Source organism: Abramis brama (genome assembly GCF_963993115.1).
Source record: "Abramis brama genome assembly, chromosome: 8".
Lineage (NCBI taxonomy): Eukaryota > Metazoa > Chordata > Actinopteri > Cypriniformes > Leuciscidae > Abramis > Abramis brama.
In genome coordinates, this window is record NC_139970.1 from 12,063,670 (window position 1) to 12,082,430 (window position 18,761).

At 37.8% G+C, this 18,761-nt stretch overlaps 2 protein-coding genes across 2 annotated transcripts; one reads left to right on the plus strand and one right to left on the minus strand.

Annotated features, from left to right (window-relative positions):
• The first annotated feature begins 3,502 nt into the window (after positions 1–3,502).
• On the plus strand, positions 3,503–11,585 carry dlx1a (distal-less homeobox 1a). Its single transcript, XM_084122450.1, has 3 exons — positions 3,503–6,982; positions 7,228–7,427; positions 7,707–11,585. The coding sequence occupies exons 1-3, from the start codon at positions 6,670–6,672 to the stop codon at positions 7,950–7,952; spliced, it is 759 nt and encodes a 252-aa protein (XP_083978576.1). The 5' UTR covers positions 3,503–6,669; the 3' UTR covers positions 7,953–11,585.
• Positions 11,586–14,776: 3,191 nt separating this feature from the next.
• dlx2a (distal-less homeobox 2a) lies at positions 14,777–17,626 on the minus strand. The gene is made up of 3 exons (XM_084121143.1): positions 17,127–17,626; positions 16,683–16,867; positions 14,777–15,829 (listed from the first exon to the last, which is right to left on the minus strand). Exons 1-3 carry the CDS (start codon positions 17,455–17,457, stop codon positions 15,515–15,517), a joined length of 831 nt encoding a protein of 276 aa, XP_083977269.1. The 5' UTR covers positions 17,458–17,626; the 3' UTR covers positions 14,777–15,514.
• Positions 17,627–18,761: the final 1,135 nt, after the last annotated feature.

Sequence of the window (18,761 nt, forward strand, 5' to 3'; positions counted from 1 at the left end):
TGCTGGCTGGTCTCTCTCGCGTGCTCAGAGCAGCTGTGTGTACGGTCTCCGCTCACCCTCACCTGCGGCCCAGGTGAGTGATGGGTGTAGATTAGCAGGTAGCAGAAGATTCCATCCAATCGCCCACAAAACCGCTGCTGAATCACAACCGTGTGTTTTGGCAATCGTGTGACACGCACACCTGTCATTTGCGGCTAGATTTCATATTTTAGGGAATGAATGGAGGCTCTGATCTTTCATTAAATGAAGCATGCTCAGAAATCCAGACTAGTGGGCAGATTTAACACTTGCAATTTATTTATTTTTCAGTAAACATGACATGATATCATTTAGCATAGTATTATTTGTTCTGATAATTATAATCCAGTGTTATAATTCTGCACTGTCAATAAAATAATACATTACAGGGAATCCGAAACAGCAGTGGCCTGCAGAAAGAGCTTATGGCTGGAGAGAACATATGCGTGTTTCATCTACAGGTGTGAACCACTGGCCAGCTCTGCAGACATTTTTGTTTGTATGTTTTCCTAATGCAGAGCAAGAGGCGAAGAGACCTATCAGCTGAAGCTGAAAAAAAAAAAAAATCAGCAAATTAAAGGATGGAAAATAATATGAAACCATGATCTCAAAACATATGGTATGCATGAACAATCTATAATCTATAGCAAGTATGGACTTGCTACCGCTACTAAATACACAATATAGATACATAAATCCCATAACAGATCTAGGCAGGTGGAGCTGGGGGAGGTGGAGGGGTTCAGAGGAACTGCAAGACTGGCTCACAGCAAAATATTTAAATGCTGAGCAAACAATCTCATTGGCTCATTGTCAGGCCAGACAGCTTGAGCAATGTCAACCTGATCTCACGGCAATTCGTACGTATTTTACGAGATGGCTAATTTGTACGAATTCATACGACCTCACTCGTACGAATTCGTACGTTTTTTTGCTAAATCGTACATATTTTACGAGTTGCACAATTCGTATGAATTCGTACAAATGACCTCATCCTGACCCCGCCACTAAACATACCCATCACTGGGGTTTAGACAAATCGTACGAATTCGTACGAGTGAGGTCATACGAATTTGTAAGAATTAGCCACCTCGTTCTCAATCATACAAATTGGTCGTGAGAGTTGGCCATGTGGTAATGATGTGATTGCTTGCAGATTGCATGTAAAGAACTGATCAGCCTGCGCCCTCTAGAGTTTCATGACTGAACTAAATATTTAAACTAAGTTTTAAAAACTGATTCTGTTCTGAATTGATCTCCAAAGAGGGTTCATTGACTGTTACGAGCACAAAAACACAAACGATTATGCATTACAAAAATGTAACAATTCGGATGAAACAGAAAACGCATGATAAAAAAAAAATACCTGAATGTCTATCTAAAGCAATGTAAAATTCTACAAATATAAGAATTGCGCATTTATTATTTATTTTATTAAATCACAATTCAAGAAAAAAATGGGACATGCACTCTTAAAAGAAAGGTTTACTGGCATCGATGGTTCCATAAAGAACCTTTAACATCAATGGAACCTTTCCATTAGAAAGAAGGTTCTTTATAGTGGAAAAGGTTCTTTAGAATTTCAAAATGTTCTTCACTTCCCCTTTGGAACCTTTATTTTTAAGAGTGTGAGTGATTAAACTGTGTCTAATTCTCTCAAAAAGTTTCTAGTCTTCAGTCTTTGACATTCTAATGGAAACAAAACATTACAAACCCACCAGCTGCATTATTTTAACATCACACTTAACCGTTCCATGCTGATTGACACAGTAATCTGTGGTTACACCTCAGAGTGTCCTCTCTCTCACATGTTGCTCTCAGTCTCAACAAATACTCTCACAGTGTCTCTTTGTCCATTGGAATTCAGTGGAGCAGCAAATTGAAGGTGCCGGCTGCTTAAAACCCTCCAGGAGAAACCAAGAAAAACCCACAGCCGTTTTAACATCAGGATTGATCAGATACTCTGAAATTGGATCATTACGTGTGATCGAATTTGCCGCTGTGTGTCTTTGCTGCTGGTGGGAAAGAACAGCGGTGAATTCCTATTAGCGGGTGTGTGTCGCTTTGTAAATAAGGTGTAATTGTAAGTCCCTGGATGAAAACTGGACCGATGTACATCCTCAAACACAGATGCATCCAGTTGAGATGTCAACATTAATGCTGTCTTAATAACGCTTTAAACCGCTCCACTTAAACCTGATTCGTTCAGTCCAAATATGTGATGGAGAAAAACTAAATTGAGTCTAGGGCTTTTTTACACTGCAGTTTTCAGTGTGAATATGTGTGTGTTTTACTAATATGATAATGGGATCATATTCCATTTCATAAGTGCTCTGTCTCTTTCATTTGAAATACCCCTCCATCATAATGTAGGGTCTGTCAGTAGGAAGCACTTTCACATGAGGCAAACACATGAAGTCTAGGCTGAATTACAGCTTTTGTGGTGCACTACAACTTATTTATGTCTATACCTTGTGTCAAGTTTAAATATAATTCACATTTTGATTCAGATATGCGGATCTGAATTGACTGAAAATGTAATTGACCCTGTTTAAAAACACTGGAAACCAGAACATGTTATTAACAGACACTAGCACAAAAAGCACTGTGCTTTTCTCACACTAAAATGCATATTAATGTGCAGTTACATATTCAGTAATATCAATTTTCAACTTTCATATTACATTAGACCCAGGAATTTCATTGTTATTAATTCCTGGTTTCATTGTGATGATGTCTTACAATCTGTTAACCATTTTTAAAATAATTAGACATCTGTCCGGATTTGGGCTTTGGTTCTCAGGAACGCTTTATCAACAGGACATCTAATGGGTCACACTAACCAGAAAGCTTCATATTGAAACAATTAAAAAAGAATCCCATGCCACTAAAAACAGAAACTAATCAGAGACTTTGCTTTAAATTTACTCCGGACGCACACTTGCAAGTCCCTTTACAGTTCAGAATCAGATCTCCTGAATGGACGGATGAGGCCATATACACAATTGTCTCTTTTTGAAGCAGTTTGTCAGCTCATGTCTGTATCTGAAACACACACACACACACACACACACTGAGTGGGCCTGAACTGGCCTGGTGCACTAAATCAGGGCAGCATAGCAGGTGTTTGACTCTCATTCTTGATGATCCTCTTCTCTGGAAAGTGCTCTATAACTCGGCATCTCACACGCTGCTTTATTTGAGTCGCTCTAAACAGAAAACTGCTGTAGTTTCATCCTGACATGGTGGGCAGCTGGAATGTGTTGTGTAATTATTATGGCACTGACCACATGGATAGGAAGATACTGTTATGTGATGTCAATAATGTATTATAAATAAGAGACCGACGCTTTGCCATTTTCATTTAACTAAACCCACTCTTGACAATGGTCCTAAATAGTATTTAGAATAGCAGAACCTTTTGGTAATAAATCGGGTTTTTTTACTTTATTTATGTATTTATTTATTTATATATTTTATATTCTAAAGGCAATCAAGTGTAAAATAATCATTTAGGTATAATGTTTTCTTAAGTGAACTTTTAATATCATTACATAATCTGTATAAGAGAACATTCTTTCTATAGTTTTATTAATATACCATTTTGCTGATTACCCACGACGATTCATTCTGTCTCTACTTTAGATCTCTAGTGCTCATGAATTGTGTTACTGTTGCTCATCCTAAAAATGTTAAAGATCATGCTCAATAAAATATTAATAACAACAAAAACAACAGCAAGTGACATTGCATAATTATAAATCATTGCAAATACAAGAACAAATCAGTTTTCTAATTAAGTAATTCTACACGATTGGGAATTTAGCCTATGTAATTATCAATTTTGAAGCGAGTCTTGTTTGTCCCATAGCCTACGTGAAATTTGCTGTCCTTATGCCATAACGTTTTCTTTCTTTTTTTCCCCCTCATAAATTCAGATTAATCGAAGACAATAAACACGTGTAACTTGTCCGGCGTGATCTGAATGATGATAATTATCGGTTGTAATACCGTCATTATTTTCGCTATTGTTGAAGAATCCCCGTGGTAGATTGCAAATGTCATTTGAAATACAAATTGCTTTAAATTGGACCATTTTGAGGACGGTGGATATCTAACAGGTATTGTTAAAGTGTGCTCGTCAGTCCATATCATCTGGGCATCGTGTTGGTGCCAGTGACATTTTTGTCCAATGTTCTGGACTTTTGCTCGAGGCTTTTCTGTTTTTAATGTAGTTCATCATTACAGGAATGTAAGTGAATACGTGTGGAGATTATGACCATTTGTATGAAGACTGGGGGAAAGACAACCGCAGAGACTGAGAAAGAGGGATAGAAATGAAAGGAGGATGTGGAGGTGTGATCCGTGTTCAACGGGGAGTCGCACACAAACGGTACGAGCACGTCTCGTTCTCTTCTGCTTCATTGGAAATAAGCTATTGCTTTTTCTCTCCACTTTTCTACTTGCATTTTATAGTTACACTTTATTTGAACGTGTCTTTATTACACTGTTATTATACATGTAGGCTAAGTAATATCAGGTATTACAATACTATTTGGTTTTGTCTGGCTTGATTTAGGGATATAGTTGCATGTAATTATGCACAATTTATAATTATTAGTAACTGCATGTAACAATGACACTGTAAAATAAAGTGTTACCTATTTTATTCATTGTCTTGAAGACGGATATATTTTCAGCTTGCCATATTATCCAATATCTAAATTGTTTTATTGAAGGGTGTCCTTTTGCTTATGAAGATCTCGTGAAGAAAATGTGTCTGAAAAAGCTTCACATGTGGGGAAATGTTTCAATCAGTTCGTGTCACTCCATTCTCTACATGCATCCACCAATTTTTTAATGTCACAGTTATCCAACCCGTGCCTCGAGTGAGTCTTTAGAATGCTGCGTGTTCTTTGAAAAGGTTTGACGGATAAATGTATATTATTTTACTAACAATTAAAGTTGTTACAAGAGAGTATGGCCCATGTTCAATTTCAAGCAATGGTCTGCATAACTGTCGCACCGATTTCCTAGTCAGGTGGTAAAATAATGAATTATCAAAAATAATTAACATTGATATGAGTATTCGATTTTTAGTGGTTAGTGGTTTTTAATTTTTGCTTCCTTAGTCCCAGGTAAAGAGTTGATACCCACAACCGTAAGAAATGTATTTAGGCTCTTTTTGTATTTAGAAATAGCCATTTTGATGGGTTTGTAGCGGTTAATTAGATATCATTTTGAGTTTATCTTAATCTAAACTGTCATTGTGTGTTGTTGTTGGTGTGATATTGTATGTCGTCATAGAATAGTATAAACTTTAAATAGTAGGCTACTAAACGTGGGGATAATAATAAATTACTAAACGTAATTTTCTTGGCGTAGATGTGCTATTTGTTGCTTTGTTTTCATGCTTTGAATATTTATTTACTGTTTTAAGCATTATTTGGTCTGTCACGTGGATTAATTAATCGCAGTTAAGGCTCAACCAGTTCTAAAAACAAAAATCTCTCAACTGTTTTTTTTTTTCTTTTTTCTTCTTCTTCTTCTTCTTCTTCTTTTTTTTTTTTTTTTTTTTTTACAATAACCAACGCACTGCAATATCAACCAAATTTGGATGTGAAAGGAATTCACCAAATAACAGGAGCTGTTATCAACATCGACCTGTTTCTCTGATCCTCGCGCGCAATAATTCAACCCACGCGCGCATGCGAGTGATGCGAATCCGCAAGTGTTAAATACACAGCTAATTATGCGTATGAAAATTAAACAACAGTGTTATGCTAATTTAGCTGGTTTCAACTGTGTCTTCAAGCACTCGAGACTATAGCATTTTAACCAAATGAATCATCAAAGTAATTCATCTTTGCTCATCTTTGGAGACACATATTTATACCTGTACTTAATCATATTTGTTAGGTGTTCATTTTTTTTGGTTTGTTCACGATGCCGTAACCAGCATTAAATTTAGGGCCATGTTAAATTTGTTTTTTATTATATTATTTTTTTATATGTCATTTCGCTTTGTTTGTTGTTTACACTTGTTTATATGAAGTCAATGCATTGATGATGATGATGATAATAATAATATAGGCTAATAATAATTCCATTATTGACACGAAAACGTTTGTTCAGATATGTTAATGGTTGGTTTTAAGGTGTAGTGTTGTTTTGTTTGTTAACTAATAGGCCTAAAACTGTTATCAAGACCAAATATCAAAATGATGATATTTTACATTGCATGTGTTCAGTTTGGTGGTTTGAGCCTTCGACACACACGGCCTATGTGTCTTGGTCCATTCCCTAAATTTCTACATTAGCATTACACAATAGAGTCACAGGTTGGTCTTATTTCTTGAGTTTATCAGGTCCGTCGGACCCGACCCTCAGATTACCAATCCGCATCGCTCTTGGAGGGAGTGGACCAATCAGAGAGCACCTTGGATAAATATTCATGATTCCCTGATTCAAACCTTTGAGCGAGTTTGTGTGGATCCACAGCATCGTACCTAGACTTTTCACAGAGACAAACTACATTTTCTTATGAATGGAAAGTGAAAAAATCCGTTGAGCTTAAATTGGGATCCATCCTTCACTCACATCATAGAAGAAAACAAAAAAGCAGGGAGAGAGAGAGAGAGAGCGAGAGACATGACCATGTCTACAATACCAGAGAGTCTAAACAGCCCAGTCTCAGGAAAGAGCGTGTTCATGGAATTTGGGCCACCAAGTCAGCAAATGTCGCCTTCATCCATGACCCACGGACATTATTCAATGCACTGTTTACACTCGTCCGGACACCCGCAGCACGACAGCGCATACAGCCCGGCTCCGTCTTTCCCCAGATCCCTGCCTTATCCATACGTCAACTCGGTCGGTAGCCATTCCTCCAGCCCGTACCTCAGCACCGTGCAGACTTACCCAAACAACTCGGCTTTGGCGCAGACGAGACTGGAGGACCCAGGTAAGAAACGCTGCGCGTATTTTGGTCTTCACTGGTCGTTGCATTTGTCTGCGCACTGCAAGAATGTTGGACTGGAGTAGCCCAGATGTGCTGTTATTAGGCTTGGTAATTATTTATTGCGTAATGCTATAAACAATGTATGCAATTAAGGCTAATTATACCTAAAGTGCCGCCTGTAAAACTTGTGCACAGTGATGTGAGCCGCACAGTTTGTGAGACACTTTCTTTTCTTTCTCCCTCCCCAGCACCAGAGTCAGAGAAAAACACCGTGGTGGAAGGAGGAGAGGTGCGTTTCAACGGGAAAGGCAAAAAGATCCGCAAACCCCGAACCATCTACTCCAGTCTCCAGCTGCAGGCTCTGAACAGGAGGTTCCAGCAAACCCAGTATCTGGCTCTGCCGGAGAGAGCCGAGCTCGCCGCGTCGCTGGGGCTCACGCAAACACAGGCATGTGCTTTTACGCGCTTTCCATCAAAGAATTTAGAGACTTTATGGCAACGAACGCGAAACATGTATCCTACACAACAATTTAAAAAATGTTTTTTTTTTTTTATAAATTCATTTGATCGACTTTATATCACGCGTCTGTTTGAGGGACATAACGTAGAAGTTAATAATCGCGTTCTTTTCGAACTCGATTCGATTACGCGCGATTCCATAACAGAAACAGGTGTTGTCGCTCGCTCTGTTTGATTTGCCTTTCTTTCTTTTCTTTTTTTTTTCTAGGTGAAGATCTGGTTTCAGAATAAACGCTCCAAGTTTAAGAAACTGATGAAGCAGGGCGGGGGAACAATAGACACGAACGCGTTGGCTAACGGGCGCGGATTGTCCACCGGATCTCCATCCATAGCGCCTGTCTGGAACTCAACCGCCACCGTCAAAACATCCACGCCGACCTCTTATATTCCCAGTTACACCTCATGGTATCCCACAGCACACCAGGACACTATGCAGCAGCCGCAACTCATGTGAACCAGGACTGCTAAAACAACCCCGCCCCTCTATCCACCAATGGCCCAGTTCAGGGGACCCGACACAGGCCAGTCACTCTGCGGCCTTACACACACTGGCACTCCGCAGCCCAGACCAGATGTGATCCGGAGACACTCTCACACCGCTGACACACACTGGACGGCGTGGACTGAACGAGAGCCGTCTGCACCGGAGAGGAAACAAGTCTCTTTTTCAATTGAAGGGAATGCCTGGAAAGTGGGTCAAATCAAAGCTGCTACTCTCCCACTTTCAGTGACTTTTTGTTGTGTAAAAAAAAAAAAAAAAAAAAAAAAATCATGAACCTGTACCCTAGTCAGAAATGTCTTTCGTTTTCTTCAAAATTTGTAATTTTCCATAAGAAAATTGGAATTATCCACAACACGGGCTGTGAGGTCACCATGAGCACCACATTTTCCTAAATCTCACGCGAGATTCAGTCGCTTCGGGCTTCGCCATGGCGCGGTGAATGTGTAAAAACTGGGATAAATCACACCGTGAGCAAGTATGATTTTCCCCATTTTAAAGGGAACAAAGAAATCTTTAAACAAAGTTATTTTGTATGTATGGCGTTTGTGTTTATTTAAATATAACTTATTTAGAATTTGTTTTTGTTTTTTAATCTGTTTGTATGTTTTATTTAAAACAAATGTTCTTTAAATTATGATGTGAGGCTGCACTATAAAACAGAGACACTTCCCTCGGATTTGAACCCAATTTGTAAAGCCGAGTGTTTTTCTTTTTTTGGATCAGATAAACGCGTCTATCATCACAGTCAGATGGGAAGTGTTGACAGCTCTAATGTACAGAAATAGTCGTTTTCGTTGTGTGCTGAATAATTTGTGCAAAAGGATCTAAACATAATTGTGTTTATTAAAATTCATGTGTTTTTCCGTTTCACATTGAGAAAAAAGAATAGTTTTATAGCTTACCGGTCACATTAATTTATTGTTTTGTTTCATGGAGTCTTGTATAATGTGTAAACTCGAACAGTAAAAATCTGTTTATGAAAGAAGCCACAAAATGTCATCGCAACGTTTATTGATTTGTCAAAAATGAATGAAACTCAGGCAACTGATGACGCAACTGAATACCACGAATTAATGCAATATATGAAAAAACCAAACTTATTTTGCACTGAAAGAGGCCAAGAAAATATTTCAATATTTAGCCAACCTATAATATTTAAAAGGATTTGTTGCCAACAGACAACGCAATAAAAAGCATTTTGGTGTTTTTTTTTTTTTAAATTACGCATTACGCCATTCAGACCGTACAGATATTAGCGTAAACCTGTACAAAAAATCTTCAAAAAAAATCTTGCAGAATGTGGTCGTTTTGTGTCTTTTCCAAAACACCTCTAGCTTCCCATTGCAATCTGAACCAGCGATTAATCTTGTGGTGGTTTCTGTAACACAGTAATTCCTCCGACAATAAGGGCACTTGTTTCTTTTCACTTTCGTTTATCCGCTATAAGCTCTGTTCTGCTCTTGTGTGGCTGCTTTGATGGCCGTGTGTTAAGTGAATAATCGGGCAGGTGCCGCTCATAGAGGGCCAGATGAAGAAAGCCTGGCTCTGGAGGAGGGGGAATGCAGATTCAGCATCTCTTTTGTTTGGGGCTGATGGTTTAACTGCGCATTTTAAGAAAATTCTGATGCAGATAGATGCCGGCGAGCAACAAAACAAAGGATATTTCCAATAAGATATTTTGGTCTTTCTTGGGTAAATTCTTTCGATTCTAACCCTTGACATTGTAATTTGATTGTTTAGTTTATTATTATTGATTAAATGAAGAATGATAGTTTACGATTTTAACTAAATGAGATTCAAACACATTATAATTAATAGAAAGAAAAATTACGAGACATATTAGGAATTAATGAAACCTTGCCTCTGCTGCCTGAGTATTGAGAGTTGGGGTTTCAGTGCGGGGGGTGCAGCAATTATTGTGACAAATTTTGACACTCTTCATGTGTGGTCTTTAAAAATGGCCTGGTCAAAGCAGGAAATGGCCCGCGCGCTCTGATCACAAGCTCGCGTCTCTTTGACTCCATTAATAGTTTTAAGACTTATTCAGTTTGATAACACTGCAAATAAAAGAAATACATTACATAGGCCTACGTTTATTATTGTTATTATATTAATTTGTTGTTGTTATCTTAAATGCAATATAGTAGCTATTATTCTGGTGACACTTTATTTGGTAACACTTTATTTTACTGTGGCCTTGTTACGTATGTTACTTACTATAGTAATAAAAAGTTAATTATGCATAATTACATGCAACTAACCCTCAACCAAATCCTAATCCTACCCTAACCCTATAGTAAGTGCATGTAGTTAATTAATGTTACGCAGTACATAAATATATTATTACATTGTAACAATGACACTTTAAAAAAAAACATTATTTACACCCTTTATTTTAAGGCGACGTTGCATTGTACTTACTCAAATAAGTAGCCTACTATTAATTACATTTATTTACCATAGATTTACGGTTATGGTTAGAGTTTGGTTTAGGGTTAGTTACTTGTAATTAGGCATGTTTTACTGTTATTACTATAGAAAGTACATGTAACGTGTAACTATGTCGCCTTAAAATAAAGCGTTACCATTATTATTTACAGTCTCTGTCGTGGAATCATGGTTCATAATGTTTATTAATTCGTATTATGTTTTTGATAGAGTGTCTATTTTACTGGTTTCCAAACTAAATATCATCTAGGCCTATTCTTTTTTCGGTAACACTTTATTTTACAGTGTCATTGTTACATATATTACATGTAGTTACTATAGTAATAACTATAAATTATGCATATTTACATGCAACTAACCAAACACCAAACCCGATTCCTAACCCTATAGTAAGTACACGTAGTTAATTAATATTGCTCAGTACTTAAATGTGTAATATAGTGCAACAAAGACACGTTAAAATAAAGTGTAACCTTTTTTCTTCCCAATGCGTTCTCTCGGGGATTTCCTGCCTCGCTAAATTTTCATAATACAGATAAATAACCTGTCTAACCTTCTAGATGAAAATTTGTTAAATGATTGGCTAACACATTAACAATGATTGGCTAACACTGATATGAATCATTGCACCAAAAAAAAATTATCTTATGCCCGACAAGTGTCTGACAAAAAAATACAAATTTAAAATTTGTCTTATATATATATTATTCTAAACATATCCAAAAACAGAACTGTTGTGAAGGAATAAAAGAAGAAGCCGTGCTGTTCTGTCTCTTTCTCCGACATGCAGCTGTGGAGCAGAGAGGGTCAGCGTTATTTCACTCTATTCTCCTCTTGATTACGCTCCGGGCCCATCAAACCAGACATAATTACAGTCATTCCCTCCTTACTTATTCTAATGCAGTTTCCCATCTACGGGATAATTATGAGCAATTTTTTTTCGCACGTGGAATCTTTTGTTAACAAAAGAGATAGCGTACTGAAAGAAAATTTGCTGTGCGATGGGGGGAGAAAAAAAGAAAAGGAAAAAAAAGAGAGAGTGAAATAGGTGCGCAGCGGTAGTTATAAGTAAGGCTGGCAAATTGCTTGCAGGTGTATACCGAGAGATTTGTCAATGGGAAGAGGGATCAAAATGAGCAAAAGCACAATGTCGGAGTGATGAAGGCAGAGGTGAAATTATAGAACAAGGGCTGCTTTATTTTCGACTGGATTCTATCGACAAACCATCTCGCAATTTCAGACAGACTTTATTAACGTTAGCCTGATTCAAAGCAGCAAATGGTGTAGCTTTATATTGTTTTCTCTAGACAACCGAAAAAGATCTTTCAGCCAGCAACACATTCGTTCAAATCAACCGATTCGCTCAAAGTGACATCGTTTTATATTAATGTTACTGTTTATAGAAATACGGCGGAATTTCTAAATGTCTTAAATGCATGCAAAAGTACGACAAATCTTAATTTCAGACCACTTTGTTTGTCTTATCATAATACCTCACATAATAATGCATGCAAATTCCCCCAAAATAAGCAAATTAAATGTAGCCTATATATAAAATGCATGCGCATCCTTCTTACCTTAACGTATATTAAAGGAGAACATCGTCTATAAGATGTCTAATCTCGCTCTTGAGAGACTGGGAAGAATGTGAAAAGAGCATCCAGAAGTCATGGCGCGGGTTCCGGCTCTTTGGGTCCCAGAATCTGCTCCTCTAGCGGGGCTCTGAGCTGACAGACGCTCTCCGAGCAGGAATGAAAAATCCTGCTTTATTTTCCCTCTTTATAGCTGATGGAAAAAATTGCTGATTATTAGCATAAATGTTTACTCCTCATTACGCTGATGACATTGTGCACTCGAGATCTTGGTAATCTTTGGGAAAATTATGAGTAATTTTTAAAAATTTAAAGCAGCAGTTACCATGCAATTCAGGCTAATTTTGCGTAGGCTCCAAACGGATATAATTATCGCGCGAGTCAAGATGTTATGCTAAAAACTATGCATTGATATTACCATTTATTATGTACATACAACTTTGACAATGTTGATGCTTGAAATAGCTGGAAATTGTCTTGCGCAAAAATTACAGTCCATATTAGGACATCTAAAATTGCGAAGAATTATATAGTAATTGCAGGCTTTCAGATCTGGGAGCCAGAATGCTCAACTGGAGCAATTGTGGATAAAATTACAGATCAGAGTATAAATTAGGGATGGGGTATGGCATTTTTCAAGTTGTCTACAGGATTCCGGAAGTGTCTAAACCCACATCATTGCTAATCTTTCAGAGAGAAAGGCATGCAGACAGAGCATGTGTTGCAGACAGATCCAATACAAGTTTACGTTCGTTTGCATTTGCGAGGTGTGACACTTGTCCATTCCGAGAGACCTAATCAATGTTAACTCGGACTCTGGCTATTTTTGCCAGATATACCGAGACAGCAAAAATACAGGCTGACAGAAAGAGGTGAAAACACCGTTGGTGCATGTGCTTAAGAGTCTGGCTTCTTCTACGTGTGGAATAAGAGTTCACATGAATTGATGTGCTATTTCATTGTTCTTGATCGGGTTAAGCGTGTCTCAAGGGACGGCGCGCGTAAACTGTTCTGCGTTAACACTGAGACGCGTCTTAGGCCTTTACCGCTCTTAGTTAAACATGGCATATTCCCGTGTCCTGTAGTGTTTATTCTGCTGAACGGATCTTGTGGATCTCTGCGGGACACATTTCAGCACGGGCGTAGTTTTAGCCCGGGGCGACACCGAAATATCGTGTAATGTGGCAATCACTGACAGTATACATCCTCATTACGTCTGCTTTACAGCTTTTCAACCCTCAAAATAAACAAATTAATGTAACACGAAAAGCAACCCGCGATAGGCCTACCATATATTATTCAAAAAAAGAACAATGTGTGGTTCAAACATTTATCTTTTCATTTGAAAAGTTAACTACACTGTAAAATTACTTGTTTTTACATTTTTTTCTTGTTAAATCAACTTAGATAATGTATGTAGTTTAGATAACAGAATATTTTGAGTTTCTGTTGATTGAACCAGTCTCCTTCATTGTCCTTCATCTCCTCATTTTTAAATTTCAATTAACTTAAAATGTTTAAGATAAACCAACAATATTTTTTTTACAGTGTAGCTGTGACACTTGTCATACATAATTAATAACAGGCCACTGTAATAACTTCAGTCATGGTTTTGTTATAAAACAGCATGCTCTTATATTTACAAGTGAGAATGAATTTATCGCTGCAATGTAAAAAATATATGATCAATAAGTTATGGCAACATGTTTTTACATTGCTTTAACTCATCAAAATAATTTAAGCAATTTTCAATATTTGTATAAGTTAGCCTATACAAAGATCAACTCTTTTTTGAGTCAGTTTAATGTAATTTAAGTTGACATGACTTAAACATCCAAGTTGATTGTACTTAAAAAAATTAAGGCAGCAACGTTGATTTTACTTACAATTTTATTTGAGCAATCAAACCTTTCGATTTGAGTGAGTTGCATTAAATGTGCATGCATCATTGCAGTGCCAGTTTGAGCATGTTTACTCAGATTCTACTGAACGTATTCGGCATTTTATTTTCTATGAAGCTTTTAAACAAATCAACAAGTTGTCCTTTGTTACATGCATGGCATGGGAAACTAATGTAGTCTACACGCTGCCGATACCTTTTTACAAAGGCCTTGTATTGTGCGTGGTGGAAGTTGTGAGAAATGTTTCCATGTTGTTTAGCTCGGGGCATTTGTGAGCCTGCTTTTTTTTTCTTTTTTTCTTTTTTTTGGCCGCGCTGACTTCATAAAAAGTCTGGAGCGCGGAGCTGTGACTCCAGAGAGTCTGAACCCAGCCGAACGCCTTCATGCCGGGGCGTGTTTGCGTGTTTGCGCGCTCATTCCCAGCCCGAGGCTCTGTAGCGCGCCTCGCTTCTGTCGAGCTCCCAGAGCCTTTGTCTTCAAGTTTTATGTCTCCCTAAAAAATTAGGGAACGTCAGACCAGTTGCCTTTAGTGCTCCTGTTATTTTTGAACCCGAAAAGGTTGCATTAACTCACTTGACCTGCTTACAGAGCAAGCTAGACACACCTGTCACGTTAGTCAACAAAAGGTGAATTTGTGGGTTCTGTGTGAAACTTTTACAAGACGTTGCATAGCGTCTCCAGCCAGACTTATTAAAGACTAGAGACTCAACTGGCGCCGAAGCAAAAAGAGGGAGGAGTGGACAGATCTACGAAAAAAACAAAAAAAAAACATGCCAACAGTGAACTAAAGAGAAAACATTCGAAATCCCCAATGAATTGATACAAATACAATGCGTTGACATGAAAATTTTTATTTAAATAAGTCTGAATCATTATAGTGGCAGAAATGCTCATTCGGATTTCAAAATAAATAAAACAAAGTAGCCTACTCCAGAGAAAAATATCCTTTTACATGTGAACATGGCTTTAGGACAATCAGTAGCTTTCGAGTGTTTTTCATTAGTGTTTTGTCCTTTTGTATTATTAAAAACAGTGAAAACCCCTCTATGATAATCTATAGGAATGACAACAGCGGTGGAAGACACGTACAGACACCAAAACTTACCTTACGTACTAAATATAAATCGAACAAAAGTCTGAAATTAAAGACAGGCGCATGAAACACATTTACGGTGGGAAAGGACAGTTAAGTTATTTTCAAAAGGCACCAGAACAGCTTCAGGTTATGCTACATGTGCTCTTACACCCTGCTGCATTAATATTCACTCCAATAATGTCCGCGTGAGTTCTCTAGGCTTTGGATAATAGTAGTTCACTGAACAACTGGTTTTAATCCATTGATGTACCACCCATAGAACAAAATAAATAAATACAAAAATAATTGTATATGTTTGATTCTTTAGTGTCTTGGTTGTTGACGACATTGCATGAAGAGAAACAGTGTTACGCCCCAAAACGCACTGGCAATGATCAACGTGGCAAAGGTGAAGAGGTCTCGCCATGTGGGGGAAAAAACAGGCCTGAAAGTCATTTGTTGCAAGTTCACAAAATGAATTTTCCCCAGTCAGTCGAGTCAAAATATGGTCCCTGCGCTGAGAGTTGTGTTGTGGTGTTGTGGCTGTAGATGGGCCGCAGAGTTCGTGGATGAGTACCAGTAGTTCGTCAGAAAGGATGGGCTGGCAGTGTTCGGGGGGCTGTTGCTCTGGGACAAACCCCCCGTGTTCACCGGGTTCATTCTCTGGCTGTGCGCGAAGTCCCAGGCCGTGTTGAGTGGAGGTGAGTGGAGAGGTGGAGACTCACTGGATGCCACGTGCTGGTCGGCTGGGATTTCTCCACTTTTCCACAACTTCTTGAACTTCGAACGACGGTTTTGGAACCAGATTTTTACCTGGAAAACAAGCAAACTATTCAGTATCTAGAGTAGCATTAAACCACGTCAAGCCAAGTCACCTTTATTAATGTTCTGCTGAATCATGTTCTATATATATATATATATATATATATATATATATATATATATATATATACAGAGACATGCACACATATAGGCCTATTATAAAAACACAAACTTTTATCATAGACATAAACAAACTTTTATGTTAGATGCGATTAATCGTGATAAATCGATCTTACAACACATTTGCTGTATATATATATATATATATATAATTGTTTGGTAACACTTTACAATAAGGTTCATTATTAGTTAACTACATTAGTTAACATGAACTAATAATGAACTGCACTTATACAGCATTTATTAATCTTTGTTAATGTTAATTTCAACATACTAATACTTCATTAAAATCTTGCTAACATTAGTTAATGCACTGTGAACTAACATGAACAAACAATGAACAGCTGTATTTGTATTAACATTAACAAAGATGAACAAATAACAAATGTATTGTTCATGGTTAGTTCATGTTAGTTAATTAACTTATGTTAACTAATGAACCTTATTGTAAAGTGTTACCAATTGTTTTCATTATTAGGCTACCGTGTGTATTGGATGATAATTTCACATTTCAACCCTAAATAATCACTCACACACACAATGTTCGCTTTAATGGAAAATGATGTTGAATTAAGGAGTGTTATAAGTTGTTTTTAGTGTTGTTATTATTATTGAATCCCAATTTTGTCAGAGATTAATAAGCATGCATTATATTAAACAAAATCCTAATTAAAGCGTATTTGCTGGCTGGTGTTTTATTTCGATGTGGAAAGCCTGTGTGTACCTGTGTTTGCGTGAGTCCCAGTGATGCTGCGAGCTCGGCTCTCTCCGGCAGAGCCAGATACTGAGTCTTCTGAAACCTCCTCTGCAGGGCCGCCAGCTGGAAACTCGAGTAAATAGTTCGCGGTTTTCGGATTTTCTTTGGCTTTCCATTAACCATTCGAATTTCAGGTTCACTTTCTTCTTTTTCTAGGAGGGAAAACGAACAATACAAAACGTCTGAAGGATCTGAATTCTAAATAAAACATTCATGCAATGCAATGCAATAATAAAAACGTTTTATGTTTCAAATATTATTAGCATTAATTACATGCACGCGCAATTAAGAGCGGCTCTACAAAATCATGATTTATTTATCAATAAACGTTTTTTTCCTTCACTGATACTAAATAGTAAGATTTCCATTTTAATGTTTCAACGCTTACTGCCACAAGAGAGAGATATTTACCAGCATCTGCAGGAGTTGGAGAGGAGCAGGGGCCGTACGCGCCGTAGGGGCCAAACGCGTTGCCGAAGCCCAGTTCATATGATTTGGTGTTGTACTGGACGCTGTTCATGCTGGTGTTCTGGTACTGGTACGAGCTGATCTGGTCGTACGGAGAGCCCGCGCACTGTCCGGCCTGCTGGTTATTATTATAGTAGCTGCTGTCGGTAGCGGTGGAGACCGGGAGAGTCGGGGATTCCTGGGATTTGTGCAGACTGTGGTAACTGCTGGAGGTAATCTGGTTTGAATGCATATCTGTATTGAGGCTGTCAAAAACTCCGGTTATGTTTTTCATAACGCAAAAAAAAATACTTAAACGCACGTCCAACGAAAGAACAAACCCATAAAAAAACTCTTCTAAAGGCGCAAAAAACTTAAAAGGTTTTCTGAGTTAAGTTACATTCCCCTCTGGAAGAAAACAAACGCAGACGCCGATAGGCAAAGCAGAACTGTGATTGTGTGTCAGCAGAGATGCGGGAGGACGGACATTTATCGCGCGTCATGGGGGAGGATGAACCAGTGCGCGCGGAGCAGCCAATCAATGCGGGATACACACAGCTCACATGTGCATGAAATGTGTGCATCCTGTGTGGTGATGGTCAACTGCAACACTTTGTACTACATGAAAACACATTTTGCTATGACCTTCTTAAAAAACATTGACAACATTTTTTATAGCCTGCGTAACGCTTTTCCAATCACTGGCGTGATCAGATTAAAATGGCTACGAAACCTTTATATATTTTACGCAGGTCCTTATTCGGAATACACGGGATTCTTCTGTAAATCAGTTTAACCTATAATGTTTGTTGATATATTAGTAAAAGGTTTAACTAACACGGTGGCACGAGGTGCTGCGCTTCAGGAACTTTTGCATATAGCTTTAACGCGCAAAACCAGCAATAGCCTATGCCTGAAAAGCAATTACCATGGAAGTGCTCATTTTGCTATGGTTCTTCTTAAAACGGAGTTGATTTCAACACAGCAATTAGACCTTTGACTTCAGATTTCTTTAGCTCTTAAACAACACCGAGGAGCCGCTCTTTTCGGCATGGCATGCATGGCACCCTGACCTGCTGCGACACCTGTCGGTGAACGCAGAACAGCACATGTTTCCGCATGCGGTTAGGGCACTGATGCCATCCTATTAAACCCAGGGGCGATTCTAGGAGGTTTTCAACTGGGGGGCACAAGAGGGGCCAGAATTAATACAGAGGGGCCAATCTTATGTTGTGTTTATATGTACAACTGTAGATTTCCAAAATCATTTAAAGTTCAGGAAGCTTTAAAATTAGCAATAAAACCTTATTTTTTTTAATGGCATTTATTCACTGCTGTAAATAAGAACAGTCAAATTAAATTTGTATTAACTTTTCACTTTTCAGAAGTGAAAAACTGTAATAAATACAAAAATCCAATCTGTGAATAGAGTACAATTCATAAAAAAATAGTAAAACTCAACAAATCCTCACAACCTTATACGTGGGCAAACATAAATAAATAGAACTGCCTTATATATACAAATGCAGAAGTATATTATTCATACAATAAATACACAATTAATTAATATAACTTTATTATTTAAATACATTACTATAA